Raw genomic sequence first — 17,975 nt, 5'->3', positions numbered from 1 at the left:
TGTCATGGCTCAGCTACTGTGGGTGTGCCAAAGAAAGGCCCCCTGTGTCACTGGCCCTCACAAGAGCTAGGGGTGGCACTGGAGCTAGGCACAAAAAAAGAGCCTGAAATTAAGTCTCTGATGCCAGTAGCATCAGATGCAGATGTAGCGTAGGGGAAGAACAAACCAGGGACCAAATATAGGGAAAGCAGGGCAGAGAAATTAGATGCTGGAGGGAGTGTTTTTCCCCCGTTCAGACAGAGAACTGTCCTTTCCCTGCCCACAAATTGAGGCTTTTTACAATTACTGGTATTTATAATTTATAAAGAAGTCAATATATAAAAGAAAAGACTTGCTTAGGAAATTAATTACAAAATTAAAAGCTAGAAAAGTAATATAGAAATAACAGGCAATGGCAACCTACGTTGTCCAGAACAATGTCTGTAGTCCAGTGAGTGTAAAGCCAGCATTTGGCATAGCAGGCAGCATCGAAATTGCATGCAGTTTCACCCTCTACACTGATCTAATGTACCGACGGTGAAAACTTTTCCAAATCACAAAAGAATCTTCTTTCAAAGTGTGTGTGTTGAGTGGATTTATGGGTAGACCAGAGTTAAAAGGTTATCAAGCAGAGAAACATTTTTGAGAAGAATCTGGGCATGAGAAAGTCCCTTTGAAAACATCTTTTACAATGCTGCTTAAAGGAGTGAAGGGAAGGAGGCAGAAAAAAAAATCAGGACTGGTTGTTTTATGAATACATATTTTACTGACTGCCTCCAGCCCTGTTGTCTTAATGATTTGTTGTGTGTATGATCTATTATAAATTGTGGTTTCTGTTTTCTAAATTGCTATGTTAACTAGGGTTTACAGGTCATGCTCCTACATGTGCAATATATTGTTACTTATAATTAAATGCTAATTTGGTTCATGGCCCTGCCTGTGGCAGGGGGATTGGAACTCTATGATCCTTGGGGTCCTTTCCAACACAGACCATTCTATGATTCTATGAGTCAGTTAAGTAATAGAAATAATTGGTTATAGCAAATTGTAAAATGAACGTAACTTTTTGTTAATCTTTGTTTGGCAATTTAATAAATCTGCTAGAAAACCACACTTTGTTCTTTACAAAAGGAGATTTATATCATTTAAAAAGTTGTAATAACTGTAGGACAGGAGCCTTCAGTAAAACCTTGCATTTTCACAAACACTGAGGAAGTATTAACCCTCATAGTTTCCTATCAGACTTGTGCCCCTGGACTCAAAACCAGAAACATATAGATGATGGAACATTTTATCTTAATACAGCAAAACTCCTCTAACAGATATTAGTACACTCTCTTGTGCAGAAGTTAATAAATAAAGGGGTTTGGATTGAACAGCGCTTCAAGGATTCTTTAAGAATTCATGTGCTTTCCCGCTCATGTTAAGCCTCTTTTAGTGCCCAGCTTATTAACAACTTACTAACCTTTTGTAAGTTTCTCTCTCCTTGGAGACGTTACTGTCACCATGCTGGAGACCGTAGCGGTGAGCATGAGGCTTACCACTCACACACTGAGTGGGACAGGCAAAGTAGATTCACAGGATCAGGCAGGGGTAAAGAGACCTCTGGAGCTCTACTACTCCACTCCCTTGCTTAGACTGGGGCCAACTTTAAAGATGGATGAGATTGCTAAGGGCCATTTCCATTTGAGTTTTGGGTATCTCTAAGGATGGAAGTTCTACAACTTCTCTGGGGAACATGTTCCAGACCACTGCTTCATGGTATATTTTAAGTTTATACCATTTGGTAGTGCTGCTGAATGAAAGAAGCAGTTTTATCCTATTTCCAAGCTCAGCAGTGCCCTTTCCATGTTCTGGGAGGAATGTTTGTTCAGCTCTGTGACACACTGAATCAGGATCACATCTGAATTAAATTAGGAGTGACTGATCTGGTTCATTATGTAACAGCATGAAGTGTCATGCTGGCACAAAGAGGGAGGGAAGAGAGGGGAGGAAAGGCTCAGAAGCCAGGCTGAAGAGGGGTAGGGCATCTTTCTTTCAATGATATCTGCTCCTCTCAGCTTGCAGTGTTTGTGAAAGAACTTCAGTGTGAGGAAGCAGCATGATAATGGATTACAATTAATTTCTGCTTGACAGTGAGGACTCTATAGTGTAAATGAGTGATAGGTCTGTCTGTGATTCTTTAGGATTCCTGACAAGATGCAGATTGAAGAAATTTAACTTATTCTTAAGGTCTTCCTTTTGGCAGTGCTCTGCAGTGTGCAGGGAAGCATGACTTCTGGAAAACTACATGACATTAAGGGTACCTGTCACAGTGATCTGTGGAAATGGAAGACTGCCCTTTAGACACAGTGTTGGTTTGGGTGCCTTTATTATCCTGGTCATTCAAATAGAGCAGCCGTGCAGTGTATGATTTATTGTTATTCCAGAATTTCTGTAATGATGCTGTGGTTTGAAATAGTTTTGTATGCTTCCAAGGACTTCCATTTCACTGCTACAGCTTGCTTTTGCTAAGCATGAATTTTGTTTTGACAGGAAAAGGTCTTGTAACCTAGATTCTCAGGCATATTAGGAGCTGCTTTTCTTTTCTTTCTTTTTTAAAATATTTTCTCTTTTTTTTTTTTTTTTTTTTTTTTTTCAAGAGACATTTATAAATATCTTAAGCATGGGATGCAGGGGGAATCAGCCAGCCCCTTTTCAGTGCTCTGTGGGGACAGGACAAGGGGCAATGGCTGCAAGTTGGAGCACAGGAAGTTCCGCACCAACATGTGGAAGAACTTTTACACAGTGAGGGTGACAGAGCCCTGGGACAGGCTGCCCAGGGAGGTGGTGGAGTCTCCATCTCTGGAGATGTTCAAGACCCATCTGGACGCCTATCTGAGTGATATGTCCTAGGGAGCTGCTTTGTCAGGGGCGTTGGATGTGGTGATCTCTTGAGGTACCTTCCAACCCCTACGATTCTATGATTCTATAGAATAAACTAAATCAACAGTGTGTTCAGCATTTGCATGATAAAGATCAGGTGAGAATTTTCAGAAATTTGTCTTCATTTAGGAGAAATTTTGGCAGATGGTACAAGATTGTAAAAATATCTCATAATTAGCAATATTCTTACTAATATTTATTTAATCTGATTCCTGTCTTCTCTATGGTTATAATATAATAATTTCTTTCCCATTTTCACTGTCATGGGATGTGATAGGATCACTTCAGAAATCTGGAGGATTAGTTGCTTTAGATCCTCTCAGGTGATTATGGACATCTTACAAAAGATTAAATCATTTTGTTACCTTTTTTGTGGTAATAATTTCAATGCTACGTAGCAGTATTTATATAGCACTTTGCTAAGTATGGTAGAATTGGGAAAGTGCTTCTGCAGTACAAGGTGCTTTGATGTTGTTTTATGTGGTTTTAATTGTTGTGATACTATAAACTTGGCTGTGATATATGGTGTGTTGTATTAAAAAAGTGACTGAAAGGTCAGAGTAGATTTCTGAATTTGTTTGTTGCTGATCCCAGATAGATATGACTCCTTATTTTGTTTAAAATATTTTATCTGGGTTTTCTCTTAAAAAAAAAATATATTACACTGACTAAAAATTTTAACCTGTCCATCCTTATGGTTATAAACTGAGTTTGGCTACTTTGTCCAAGAGCATGCTAGTCATGGAAGAGACGTGAAAGTCAACAGCAGCCTCTATCTCCTTTATTAATTTCTGGATGGATAAAAGCAGTCTTTTCAATCTAACGGTATCTTTGGATTTGTACACAGTTCCACTTTCACTGGAATTGGGAATTTGTGTTTCTTTCTTCTATCTGAACAGCCTTCAGAGTTCTGTGTGAGCTCTTCATTAAGGATGCTACTCCTGGATATCAGTGAATCTGTTCTAAGACTTCTGCAAGTGTAGCTCTAGCTGCCTCTTTTCTGTGGCCACCATTTATGGCAACGGTTAAAGGATAGTTTAACAGACCTGTAATTTTTAGAGGAAAAAATATGAGGCATCTGTATGGACCCACAGAAGAGATCCCGGGTGAATTTTTCATCTTATTTGGTTCTGTGACTTTCAAGTTCTCATAGCCTGTAAACAGATTGCATGTTCTTCCACGCTGCAGGCATGGAAGAACACCATCTTTATAATTCTCATTGTATAAACCAAGCTTTTTTCAATCTCTTGGAAAGGCATTGAGTTAATTGCCATCATAATTGCTGTCTGTAATTGCCAACCTCATGACAGCAGAACAAATATTTATGAGTGTGTGAGCGAGGACTGCCTTTCTCTAGTAAATCTTTATTCTCCGTCCGTGCAGGGCAGATGAGTGGGCATCTACCATCGATTCAGCCAATCAATAGTAGGACTTCATCTTGTGTAAACAGCCTGTGTCTCCCACCTCAGAGGAACTGAGCTGCTGCTGCCTTTTGCCAGGATCACCTGAGGCCTTTTTTGTCCTCTAAGATACTGGGTGTTTTTCAGGCTGTGGGTCCTATGCAGTCCTTTTACCGGTTACTTATGTGTATTTTTATTTATATACAGGAACCTGCTTCAAGAAAACATTTGAACTACAAACAAGGTGGGAAGTGTGGAAAGGTGCAGCTAGCTCTGCATTCAGTACTAGGGATTGCATGGAGTTGTAGCGCCTTCCCTAAGTGTTGCCTATATGGATTCAATATAATTCTGTCAAGTGAAATAACCACAGAAGTCTAAAATAATCTTGCTTTCTTTTCAGATTTTATTACCATGTAAAGTATTATTACTACAAAATACAAAAGAAAATACAATCTTTCCAAATAACTTGCAAGATAAAGATGAAAACTGGACAAGAAAATACAAAAATCCATTATTTTTGTGATGATGTGAAAATAAGATCTTAAAGAGCCCATTTATTTACAAATCCATGAATCAAAAGGTAGTATTGAGACTCTCATGAGCTTGGCTGATATAGCTGTATTCACAGGGGCTCTGAATATGCTGCTCTGCATGTTGAAGTGCTGTGAGAGAGTACAGAGCAAGATTTCACAAGAACTATCACTCAAACTGTAATGCTGGGTGTGGGTATTTGCAGAAACTTCCTTTTCTGACATTTATATTCTGTGCAAGTCTTGATTGTTAGAAAATCTCAAGAAGTATTGATGACAATAAGAACTAACAATGGCTGGTGTGTCAGCTTTTCATTTCCATTTGCTTGATCCCAGGACTGTAGGAACACAAAGGACAATCCCAGTATTCTTCTTGTCGTAATTTTTGTGTGTTTCCTGGGTTTTCCAGTTTGTCCCTGTATCATGTGTGTCATCCCTTCAGCCTGCCCCCAGCAGTGTCTCACAACTGGACTGCCAGTTCCTTTAATCTGCCTTAGACCTTAGATCAATCATCATTCATAGCCTGTGTGCCTGTGAATGAGACAGAGATTACCCCACAAGGCTGTAGTACGATAAATATTTCCTCTGGTAGTTAAGCCAGTTTAAACTTTTCCTTAAACAGATTTGGACAAAAAAGTCATCCTAAATAACCCTACAGTTATTTCTAACTTGGCTCAATACCCAAATACAGCTCACCAAGTGGCCACAGAAACAGTTATCCTGCAACAACTGAACGGATGGAGTTGGGGAAAGAGCAGTAATGAAGACTAGCAATAGCTGAAAATGTTCATCAGCCAGGTTGTCTGCTGAACTGAGTGATCTTTGTGCTGCATTTTCAGCTCATCATACCAATTTAGTTCATGACCTTTCACAAGTCATTTCCCCTCTATTGTTTTAATGTGTAAAAGAGCAGTAATGAATTTCTCAATAGGACATGACTGTGGCAGTGCTTTCACCAGTGGAGATACTAATGGGGAAACACAAAGAAATGCCACAGAAAATAATGAGCACTTGATGCAGAATTTGCCAGGTTGAATGGAGAGGCACTGCAGGATGGTTAGTTATGAATCTTATTTAAAGCTTTTTGCCAGCTTTAGTGATTTCTGCCTCTGCCTCTCCTGACAGCTTATTCCTGCTTTGCCTGTATCCCTTTGGAGGGGTCAATTCAGTTTTCAGAGGAGAAAAAATAATACTTTTGTTTTTTGGTCACATTACTTTTCAGCTGAATCTGTTACTTCACCTGGCTTACCATGCCGCCTACAATCAGCTATTACTGCAAACCTGTAAAAAGCAGTGCAAAAGCAGAGATTTGGGAGCAAGAACTACATATAGTGCACCTCCTTCCAGCCACGCCTTCAGTGGCTGCTGAGTTCTAGGAGCCAAAATTTTGAGCTACCTTGAACAATTGTTCCTGAGAAAATCTAAAATTATGCAGCAGGAGGAAAATAGTTTCCTAAAGGATCTGCTCTCTTCTTACTATTTCTTGTAGCATACTACTTTAATAATTTCTAGTAGTCAAAACAATGACTTAAGTGATGTACAGGGTCCACTGATGAGCCTTGTGCATGTCATATGATTACAAAGAGAAGACAGTATTACAGGAGTAAGTTCTGAAAAGAATTTGTATACAAGATGTGTAACAGTGAGTGATAAGGACTAGATCCATGTAGGATTGGAATCAGGCAATTTGAATTCCAATTCCAAGTGAACTTTAGGTGATTGGCATGAAGAGTGTAGTCTCTTAGGGAGCTTAAAATCAGTGAGCATAATAGTTGAAGAGCATATACCATATTGTATATCTGCTTTAATGAATATTTGATATAAAACACTTTTGGTAACTTCTCTGAAGATACCTTATGCAAATTACCCCCCATTTATTCCCTTTACACTTAATATACTTTTTAATAAACTATAACCAATATTTTTCTTTCTTTTGGTGCCGTATGATTCTTAATATTGCTCTTTCTGTGGAACTAAAATAACTAAATTATGAACTTTTAAGTGTGGGGAAACTAGCCGTGGTGTTAAAAATATGTCACATATCTGTTCTTTCATCAAACTCCATCTTCAGCAAGAGTTTTTTTCCACTAATATCCTGAAAAGCAGAATTGCACCCTAATATGTCATAACCTGCTTCTGTGCCTGCCACTGGCGCCAAATAAATTATGGTAAGATTGCCATAGACCTGCCAGTTTATTTTTAAAATGATTGGTCTCTAAGTAGTTGTAAATAAGACTAATCAAGATGGAGATTTTTAATCATGTTTTCATCCTTCAGTAGATTAAGCAATATGTCCATACTAAGCTTGATCATTATCCAGAAACACAATTTATGGAGCACACATGACTAAACATTGAAACTGGGCCAAATATTGCGCAGTAATCATTGGATAATCCTGTGTTTTGTGGTTTGTCAGAACTTCTCTAGAGACTGCAGATTCTGCTTGGCTTATTTAATCACTATGTACTTGTCTTTTGGAAGCCTAGTAATTTCTAAATTATTATTGTGCTGTGTATATATCCAAACATTAACATTGCACTGTAATAGTCAAATGGTGGACTCCATAAGCTAAGCAAACAAAGTGCAATTTTTATGTTTGTGATTGTTTCATATAGACACAAAAAAATTAATATACGGATGAATCTTCTGAAAAAGGCTAAAAAGTCCCAAGTCCCTCAGCCTCTCTTCCTAAGAGACATGTTCTAGTCCCCTAATCAATACTTCAGTTATGTGGGATCTTATTTCTGACAGATTTTGGAACTCAAGCACCTTCCATTGTAAGTACCAGCTTTTCTTTTGGCATTTTGTGCATTAAGGGTCCTCTGTTAAACGAGTGGCTCAGTTCATGTGAATACTTCTCCCTACATGTAATTATGCTGATTTACTTTTTGGAAGTAGTAGATTAGTTAATAATGAAAAGCTAACACCCCTCCAAAACTCTAAATGAAAGTGACTGGAACAGTCATTTCCCTTGTCAAATCCCTCTTATTTAGGGACTTTCTCAGGCTGCAGTCAGGAGGTAGTGATGGCTACTGCAGAGTAGCCATCTGTGTCCTTTCTTTCTCTCCATACCAGATAGGCTTTATAAAAACCAGAAGAGTGTTTTAGGACATCTCTATCGGAAGAGCCACTACAAGTCAGATAATAAACTTCTAACTTGCCAGTACAATGAGCGGACCTAGTAAGTGGCAACCCTTCCTGTCACTAGGAAGGGACCATTTATTCTTGGTTTTGTACACAGGCAGATATGTGGCTTTATGGTGCTGAAATTTTCTGCCTTTCAACACATCACAATCTGGTGGTGAAAAGTACTATTTTAGAATGCATCTGCTTCTTTCCAGGCTACCAACTAGGAAGCTCTAAGAGACAATTTTAGAGATAAAGGTCCTTGACTTGCTTATGGGATAAGTTTTGGTACTGTAGCATGTAAAGTGTATTGTGTAAAAGTCCTTACCTAGTATCACCTGGAGAATATATCTCTAATGATACCTGCTTTGAAACAGTGTTCCAACTCGAGTATGTTTATGAACTCAATAATGACACTGGCAGCATGTTCCTCTTGCTAGATACTCAACAGAGAAAGGCAACCGTGCTGACTTCAGAATACTTATGGAAGTGAGCATTTTGCTTCATACTAATTTCTTCATGTTACCAGTAGCAGTCAGGCAGCTCTGGCAGTGTTTATTCCTTCCTATCACATGGTTGCTAATAGTACTGTGTTCTCTATTACTGTTGAATGAAACACTAAGGGAACTGGTGGGTGCTGTAGACTCTTCCAGCTCAGGCCACTTGTGCCTGAACACAGAGTTCTAGCTGTGGTTTTGGCACGGGCAAGTGCAACCAAGAGTAGGAGAGAAGTGGTGGTGATCTAAGTGGTATTCTAGGAAAAAAAGAGCTTTTCTATGGCATTATGAATGGTTTGAATGAAACAAAATTGCATTTCCTAAAGCTCAAAAGGTTCTGCAGTAGTTTAGATATAAACTGAAATATTTGTATTGAAAATTTAATCAGTGTAAGGATATGGGAGAAAACCCATTAAATGCGGTATGTGAGATCAAAATGTGGCTTTATGTGAAGACAGGGAATGAAATGCAGGTGGACAATGATTCTTAAGATATAAATCTGAGCAACAGATTGACTTAATTCTCAAAATAGCCCTTTGTTGCCTCCCAAGCACGGAGGAGACTGTGTATACTTCCAATAAAGGATATGGTAAGGATTCAGTCATGCATTTATATTTTTGCAATAAATTAGCTATTTCAGCTTTTATTAATGACTGGATTTACTATAATCTACTTTAAGTAAAATAATATTTAGAGGTGTCTGTATTTATGTTTGTGTCTTTATATATACAATTATTTCTGAAACTTCAGAATACTGAATTGTTCTTGGTTAGGCAATTTATTTTCTTTTGGGTAACTACTTCTGTAGATGTTCTTCAAGTTGTTTCCAAATTCCACTAACACCAAGAATTTGCAGTTTGTCCAATATTATGAAAAATTTCAATATATTCAGTTCAATTCATTTTATGTTGGTGATATTTTTTTCAGTTTTGTTCTCATTTTCTATGTGAATTTCCCTCAACAGACCAAATTTAAATAGCTCAAACAATAAATAATTTCATTGTAGTGAAACTGTACATGTGGATGAACTGTACATGTGGATGTTTAATTCTTCCCTCTGTGAACTACGCTGCAGTAGTCTATGCTGAATTACAGCTGCTACATATCAACCGACTTGGATAAGGCTTCTTCAAAATTTCTTGTCTTTTCAAATCTTGACTAACTTGGCTAGTGTTGTGTTGCCTGTAATCTTATAAGTTAACTTCTTATTATTTTATTCTTTGCTTCCTTTATTTTTCCAGATCTATAGTAAATATGTCAATATATTTTCTAGATTTTTTGCTTGACTTTCTTGACTTCAATTATGTGGTACCTGGAGACAGGTCATAGATATCCATTTTAATTGGTTTTCCTATACACACACAAAATAATAATAAAAACCCCGAACAATATGCAGGTATGTATCTTAGAGTGAGAAATAGGCAAGTATGTTGCATTTAAACTTTTTAAATTGCAAATTTTTGGTGCTTTTCCTTTAAAAAGACCCACAATGGAATTTATGTTGATATTTATTTCATTTCCTCTGACACTCAGTATGTTTTGACTGCACAAGGAAAATAGTGTAAGAGCTCAGAAATGCTAACAGGGTGTGATACAGTGCTCTCCACTGTGCAGTCCTATAATTTATGTCTGGTAAGGTTGTTAGTTCTCTCCATGAGTAAATTCAGCATGCTTGCCAGAAGGCTTGCCCAGTCAAAACCATGAAAAATTTTTTTCCAAGTTAGTGACTGTTTGTATAAGTTCATGAAAGTGTTTGCCAAAGTCAGAGATGGGTAGATCTGCACAATTATGGGGAAGGAGTAGATGAAGAAAGCAGCACTCTCCGGTGTGGTGTCCTTACACCATTATATTGGTTCGACTGTTGATGAAATCTCAGCTTCTGCTTGCACAAATTGAATTTAGAATTTTTTCTGGGCTTGATTTGGGCTTAAATTTAACCTGAAAGACAGAACCTATATCACGTTCAAATAATAATGAGTATTTGGCACTTTTTTGGTGTAGCTCTGTAGAACATCATATTCTTCAAAAGTATGAGGGTTTTTTTTTATTGTTGTTGTTGTGTTTTGTTTGGGTTTTGTTTTGTTTTCTCTTTTTAAAAGGTCTTCACAATCTACTAGAGTAATAACCCTTTGTATTTTTGTTCTCTGTCTCTTTTCTCCAGCCGAGGCCTCTTGCCCTGCAGGACATTTTGTGAGGCAGCAAAAGAAGGCTGTGAACCAGTCTTGGGTATGGTAAACGCTTCTTGGCCAGAATTCCTGAAGTGCTCTCAATTCCAAAACAAAACTGAAAATGACACCACTACAACAGTCTGCTTCTCACCACACCAAGAAAAAGGAAAGCAGTGTATGTTTTCATTCTTAATCATTACACTCTTTTAAGTTATTCCTATTCAATAATGTATTTTTTATTTTGGAGGAAAAGCTCTGGCATGAAATTATTATTTCTGGTTCTGTTATTACGTTCCTTCACATTAGTGTGATAGTCTGATTGTCAGCTGGTTATAACTTTGCTGTGCTTTAATTGTTTAGGCTGATTTTTTTCAAACTTGTGTTGATTTGAGGCTTTTTTGTTTTGCATCAAAAATTCTGAGCTGTTTCAATGAAAGGTTGGAGAAAAGTAATGTGCCCTTTAAAAATGTTCTGCTGACTTTGGTAAACTCTAGTAAATGCAGGAATGTTATTTGGAGCAGGAACCTGATACACATGCCAAATTTCAATTGTATCTCCTTTTTTTCTTGCTATGAAAAAAAGTCCAGAACTGATTGAGAGGTGAATTTTCAAAAATCTTGGTTTGTATACATCACTCATAGAATCATTTAGCTTGAAAAAGACCCTTAGGGTCATCCAGTCCAACTATTAACCGAGCACTGCCAAGTCCTCCACTAAGTCATGTCCCTAAGCACCACATCTACATTTCTTTTAAATATCTCCAGGGACATTTTTCCTAATATCCAGTATAAACTCCTCCCTGTAATTCGAGACCATTTTGCGCTCTGTAAGACAGATAAATCTGTGTGAACTTTTTATTCACTGGTTATTACAGCAGTTTTTCACTTAGGCAGTCTTTTAATTCTTTTTCTCTGGTTAGAAAAGTTATAATAGTTATTGAGTGGGAAAACCATTGCTAATAACCTGGATAATCTCCCCCGGCAAAGATATGGAAATTAGTAACTGCACATGTTGATAAATGCCCTGTGGTGTTCATAAAGGGGCTAAGTGCATGTATAATTGGACACCTTTCAGATGTTTGAAATTGCCACCACAGGAGCTCCCAGCCTGTTTTGATCTGGATGCGAAGTATTTAATTGGAGCACCACATAAAGATTATTGGCAATGGCCATTAACAGTTAATGTGTAACATTTTAAGATGCTGTAAAAACAGTTAATAGATCCATTAAGAATGCAACTGGAGACTCCAACAGTACTCCTCTCTTAAAAGAGCATTTCCTTTAACCAAGTTTAGCGCTTAGCCAAACAGTTCTGACTTTCTTCTAGTGGCTGTCATCATGTTATCTTTTTCTGCATAAGCTGCAATAGTGCAAACAATACAGAAAATACTCAAGAGAATTAATATAATGTATACAAGGAAACATCCAATTATCTTAACCAAATAAGATCTGCATCAGTTAAGCATATTTTCTTTTGTTCCAAGAAGAAAACATCACTTAAAACTGTTCTGATGCTCTTCTTTACCCATGGTGCCCAGTTTATCCTCCAGAATTTTTCCCACTGGTATTAATTTAGAGGATTGTCTTTGAGGAATAACTCTGAGCAGAGACTCAAAGGCCGGATCAGGTTACAATCAGGTATTTATTTTTCTGTTGGCAATGTGAATCTAGTCATACACATCCAACATAGAATTAATTTGAGGAAAAGCTTTTGAAATCAGGAAGAAATTGTCGTTCTTTTGGGCTCTTGCATTCGCTTCAGACAGTGAAGAGAGAGATGATCTGTGTATGTGTGACGTTGATAGTGACCAGCTGCAAGAACAGCAATAGCGGAAGAATTTTTTGAGAGGAAACAAAATTTCTTTCAGGACTGTGGTGGTGTTTCATGAGAGGAAACATTCAAAAATGAAAAAAGTATTTCCCCCAAACACTCATTCTTCAATTCTGTTGACTCTGTGTTATATTTTATTATATCTTTTGATTTGGATTTTCCTCCCGTTCTGCCTCCCCCACCGTTTATCTCTGCCCGACTTCCTGTTTTTTGCCTGTTTCTTTTCCAGCAAGGAGTTTTGTTTTCAGGCCAATTCACCTGAGTGCAAGAGAGAGGTCTTTTATATTATTTCTCCCACAGGGTTTGCATCATAAGGAAATCGAGAAACGGACAGTTTCCTGGGGGGAAGAAGTTGTCAGCTTTCCTAATTCTGTGATCATGATCCTAGTACCAGAAATTTCTAGAATTGACAGCTACAAGATGCATCTTACCCTATGTATCCTGTGGTACAGTGTATAGGGAACAGGTGATCAAAACTTGCAGGCAAGAGAATACAGAGATTCCTCTGTATCCCACTGTGCTATTGTGACTGTACGGAGTCAGACAAGAAGTCCATCTGTCTAATACTGCTGACTCCAAAAGATGCCAAAATCAAAAGCCCAAGGACTAATAGGATAACATGGCAGGACTATGCAGCAATACTTTCCTGAATTACTCCTGTGTTTTCTATCTGTTTGAGATTCAGAGTTCTGTATTTTGTGACCCACCATAGATTTTTCTTCTGGTAATGTGTCCCTTTGTTTCATGGATCTGCATACATTTTAGTATCCATTGTATCCTGTTACAAAGCATTACAGCTTATCTATGCAGAGTACCAATTTTTAGTTGTTTTAAAGGCAATTTTGCTTGATACCTCCTAGGTTCTTTCATAGCATTAAGCAGCTTGTAGCTACAAGTAAAAGTAACAGGAGCTATTCTTTGAACATGTAAAATAACATTAGGGTCTTCACTCTCCAAAAAAAAAACCCCAAACCCACATACTGACATGTCTTAAATCAAACAATTGAAATTATTATTCATTATTTCTTATAACTTTCACCTTAACATCTCATTGCCTCATTTTTGCCCCTGTGAAATGAGAACATGAATGCTATCTCATGTTGTATTGGTGTAAAGACAATATTTTGCATTTTGCTTCCAGAAATGGTAGAACAGAGGTGAGGCTGTAACTCTGCAGTTTTAAGTAAGGAAACATGTCCAACTACACAGCGAGCAGTGAGGGAAGGTACTGAGGAGCACATTGTAAGGGTGTGCAAAAGGATGGTGCTGGTGGCAGTGCCCTACGTTGCTTCTGATTAAGGGTCACAAACATTAAATGGCAGAAACTAGTTGAAAAATTTTGTTTTAAACTCTTGGACATTTTTGACACCTTTCTGTAGAGCTAGAAGCCTCCTTTAAAATATACCACATAAGTAGCTTTCACTGCAATAACCAGAGCCCTCTTATACAACTTGTGTCTGTTGCAAAATCAAGATTGTGCACTTCCCAAGTGGAGAAGGCACTGGGAATGTTATGGAAAAATTTTGAAATTATTCACACATTTTTCATAAAATGGGATGTGTGTTATCTCATTAAGTCTGAGATTGCCCAGTTTCTTAGGGACGATAAAATAATATTTCAGGCTTAGAAAAGCATATAAATATGTTTAAAAAATAATCCCCTGCTGTCAAAAGTTGGAGAAAAAAGTAAAAAAGTAAAAATTAAGTTGCCGTGTGTGTGTGTGTGTATGCTTTGCCATACTGCAAGAGAAAGGACTACTATGCTACAACCACAATCTTTTGCCTGAACACCTACACTGGGAAGATCCATCTATTTTGAGCTTAGTTGGATATTTAATCTAAAGCATCTATTCAATGGCAATAACAAGAGCTTGTTTAATAATATCATAAGGTTAGTTCTTAACAGTTACTCTGTATAGCTGCATTTCAGAGGTAATGGCAGATAGAACCTCACTGATTAACTCAACCTATATACTTGTTTTTGAAATAAGAAAAGTTAGATGAAAATATCAGTTTGTATTTGCTTGAATTTGATTAATATGGGATTTGTTGCTTAAGTACATCAATTAAGACCCGTTGTTCTGTCTTGTATTTCTGCTTATTTCTTTCTACCCTGAAAATTTTAACATGCATTTTCTTCTCTTTCCCAGCACTATGTGGAGGAGAGGAGAGTTTCTTGTGTGCCAGTGGGATCTGTATCCCAGGGAAACTGCAGTGTAATGGCTACAATGACTGTGATGATTGGAGTGATGAAGTCCATTGCAGTAAGTTTCTTAAACCTTGGAATGTTCCATTGAAACACTGAATCCATTCAGGGAAATCTAAAAACTAAAGGAGCCTATTGGTACAGAGTTGGAGTTTTACATGGTGTTTATGTGTATTGACATTTGGACTCTTAGTTGCCATTGAATGAGTTTACCTTTTCTTGTTCTGGCCACAGCACATATTTTTTTAACTATTATTTTTTTATGTCTGGAAGAAAATTCCGAGATTTCTGCAAGGAGCCATGTGGAAATTAGAAGTATTTTGGGACAACTTTATTTTTTTTTTTAAAGGATCAATAGCACGATGATTTGCATCAGAAGACCACTTCTGGTAATAAATTGAAGGCTGTTAGTTGTACCTGTTTCCTAGTCATTGGCATTGTTTTTACAGCAGATGAAAGTTCTCTTGGCCTCAACCATGGATGTGGTTTATTTGAATAAATCCCAGTATATGGTACAGTAGAAAAGAAAAATGAATGCTTAATATCTTCCTTTCTTGTTTATTTCTCTGTGGTAGTGTGTATCTTTAGAGCTCCTATGTGTTTTCTGTGTTGAGAAAAACATCCATGGACTACTAACACCTTTAGAAAAGCTGAACAAATGTACAGTAGAAAAACCATGAAAAGGAAAAAGAAAAAAAGAAAAAAAAAGAAAACGTTGAAAAGTTACTAAATAGGGGCTAAAGTAGGACATGATGCCACAAAACAATGCTGTGCATTCAGACTTTGGAAAATGTCAGGCCTGGGGTTGAGTTCCAGACCGTGCAGTTTAGACTCACCTCAAAAGATTTGTTCTCATTAGTGATTTAAGAGCTTGGGCATTCAGCTGCTTTTAAGGAATTTGCTGATAGATTTTATCTGGATCCTCCAAGGAATAAATGATGGCTGCAATTTCCTCCGGGTCTCAATGAGGCTAGAGCTTGCTTTTCCTTTAATAGCCTAAAATTTATTTAATGGAGGTTGATGTAGTTTCTCTTACATTAAAAAGTTCTGTATGTTTTTATCTTTACATTTTTTCCTGTCAGTGTAGGCTGACAAGTAAGCTTAAAGTTAAAAAGGCCTATGAGACTATGGCTCTCAGGTGTCATTAGAAATACAATAATAAAATCATTACATGTCTTGAAATATGTGATTCTATGATTTTGTGTGATTACCTTTAAAAGAAGGCCTGTCTGTTAAATGATATGGGATTTATAGGCAGAGGGTGTCTTTTATTAGGGTACATGCAAGACTTGGAAGAAAGGATGAAGGTCAAATAAGACCTTGAATTACACATCAGAAATAGCAAAACTGAAGGAGGACTTATCTGCTTGAAAGCATATCTGATAAAAGAGTACATATTTCCTGCAGTCCTTGCCCCTCTCAAATCTTGTCACCTCATAAATTCATAGAATAACCTGGGTTGAAAGGGATCTTTAAAGGTGCAAGACCCCTGCAATGAGGAAGTATATCCTCAACTAGATCATATGCTAAGAGACTCGTCAACCTGACCCTGAATGTTGCCAGAGATGGGGCATCTGGGCAACCTGTTCCTGTGTTTCACCACTGTAAAAAACTCCCTTCCTTATATCTAGTCTGAATTTCCTTTTTTCAGTTTAAAACCATTACCCCTTGTCCTAGTGCTTTTTGCCCTTTGAAGTCTGTCTTTTTTATAACTGCCCTATAAGTACTGCAAGGCCACTTCTTCACCAACATGAACAACCCCAACTCTCAGCCTTTCCTCATAGAAGAGCTGTTCCTTCCCTCTGATCATTTTCGTGGCCCTCCTCTGGACCCACTCCAACAGGTCTATGTCTTTCACTAATAGCAACTATGTCACAGCCTACGCAGCTTCTCTGGGTGTCTCACCACTGTTGTAGTATCACACCACCCTCACAGTGAAGATTTTTTTCCTTACATATAGTCCAAGTCTCTTCCAGTTTAAAACTGCTACCTCCTGTCACTAAACTCCCTGTCGAAGAGTCCCTCCCCATCTTTCCTGTAGGCCCCTTTAGGTACTGGAAGGCTGCAATAAGGTGTCCCAAGAGCCTTCTCTTCTCCCAGCTGAACAAGCCTGATTCTCTCAGCCTGTCGTCACAGGAGAGGTGCTCCAGGCCTCTGATCATCAGAAAAGGAATTTGTATTAAATTTTTTCAATGACAGGACAAGCCCAGTTTTCATAAAATTAAAGTGGAGCCTTTTACAAATAGCAGCTGCAAAGTGCCCATCTCATTCTGATGGAAGTAACTAGCTATCCTATACTATATATTATTGCATATACCTTGAAAAAATATATTAATACTGTTACTTTTTCATCAAGTGAATCTTATTTCCCTACAAGCAATTTTGTATTTTTTATGTTTATCCTGTCTGTGTGGGCCTGAGCTCTGCCATACACTCTAAAGGACACTGCTGCAGCTACAGAGGTATGAATGTAAACCAGAATGGGGCTGTGGATGGAAATTAACCAGTAAACTTATCCAGAGGAAACAGCACAGAAAAAGACAGCTTTGTTTCATTTGCATGAGAAGCGATGTGAGCACGGAAACTGTCAGAGTTACAAACTGATCAATAAGGATAAAGGTTGCCAGAGTACTTCATGCTGTTGCATACTCAAAGCAAGTAATGTTTAGAATTTTACTCTCAGCTGGCTATTGTTCTGCTTACATGAAACTAGAACTTAAACATTTTCATTTAGTTTGGGGTTTTTGCTATTTACTCTTTCATGCCTTTTTTCCTAGTAACGTTAAATTAACTATTGGCTTACAAAAGTCATGGCTCAGCCATATTTTTTACTTTATGTCCTGAAGCATTGTCCTTCTCATTGTGCTGTGAATTTTTTTCGACTTTCTGAGACCATGCAAAATTTGTAGGAAGCATGAATACTTCTTTGGGGGAAGGGGAACAAGTGATTCACATTCAAATTTTGGAGTTGGTGTTGGTAAAGTCTTTAGAAACCTAAAGTATAGAGTACTCACTGAGAAGGTGGAACACTTGGCCAACATTAATCCGGAGGGATAGAAACTTCACTGCACCTTCTGGGAGAGTGCTGCACCTATCAGTGTGTAATACAGTTAGCAGAACACCCTTCTTTCAATGTGGGACCACTGTGCAATCATCAATGCAGGAGTCATGCCAAGCGAAGAGAAGCAAGCAATAGCGTGATTCTGTTGTGTAGCAGTCGAGCATCTCAGCTGAAAGGAGAGACTTCTGTTTCAGTCCATATTCTTGGAGCTCTTTCTGTGTGTTGTCCAGGAAAGACCTCATTTAGAGTACCCA

General features: G+C 37.8%; 1 protein-coding gene across 1 annotated transcript in view; it reads left to right on the top strand.

Annotated features, from left to right (window-relative positions):
* Nucleotides 1–17,975, top strand: part of CORIN (corin, serine peptidase) — a gene marked incomplete at its 5' end in the record, with an annotated part of 115,056 nt that overhangs the window by 56,752 nt on the left and 40,329 nt on the right. The window contains 2 exons of the mRNA XM_084266622.1: nt 10,619–10,800; nt 14,605–14,718. Of these exons, the coding sequence (XP_084122748.1) occupies nt 10,619–10,800; nt 14,605–14,718 (296 nt within the window). The remainder of the gene's footprint in view (nt 1–10,618; nt 10,801–14,604; nt 14,719–17,975) is intronic.

Source organism: Gallinula chloropus (genome assembly GCF_964237585.1).
Source record: "Gallinula chloropus genome assembly, chromosome: 7".
Taxonomy (NCBI): Eukaryota; Metazoa; Chordata; class Aves; order Gruiformes; family Rallidae; genus Gallinula; species Gallinula chloropus.
The sequence above is the reverse complement of the archived record's forward strand: the minus strand, read 5'-3'. Positions and strand labels throughout refer to the sequence as shown.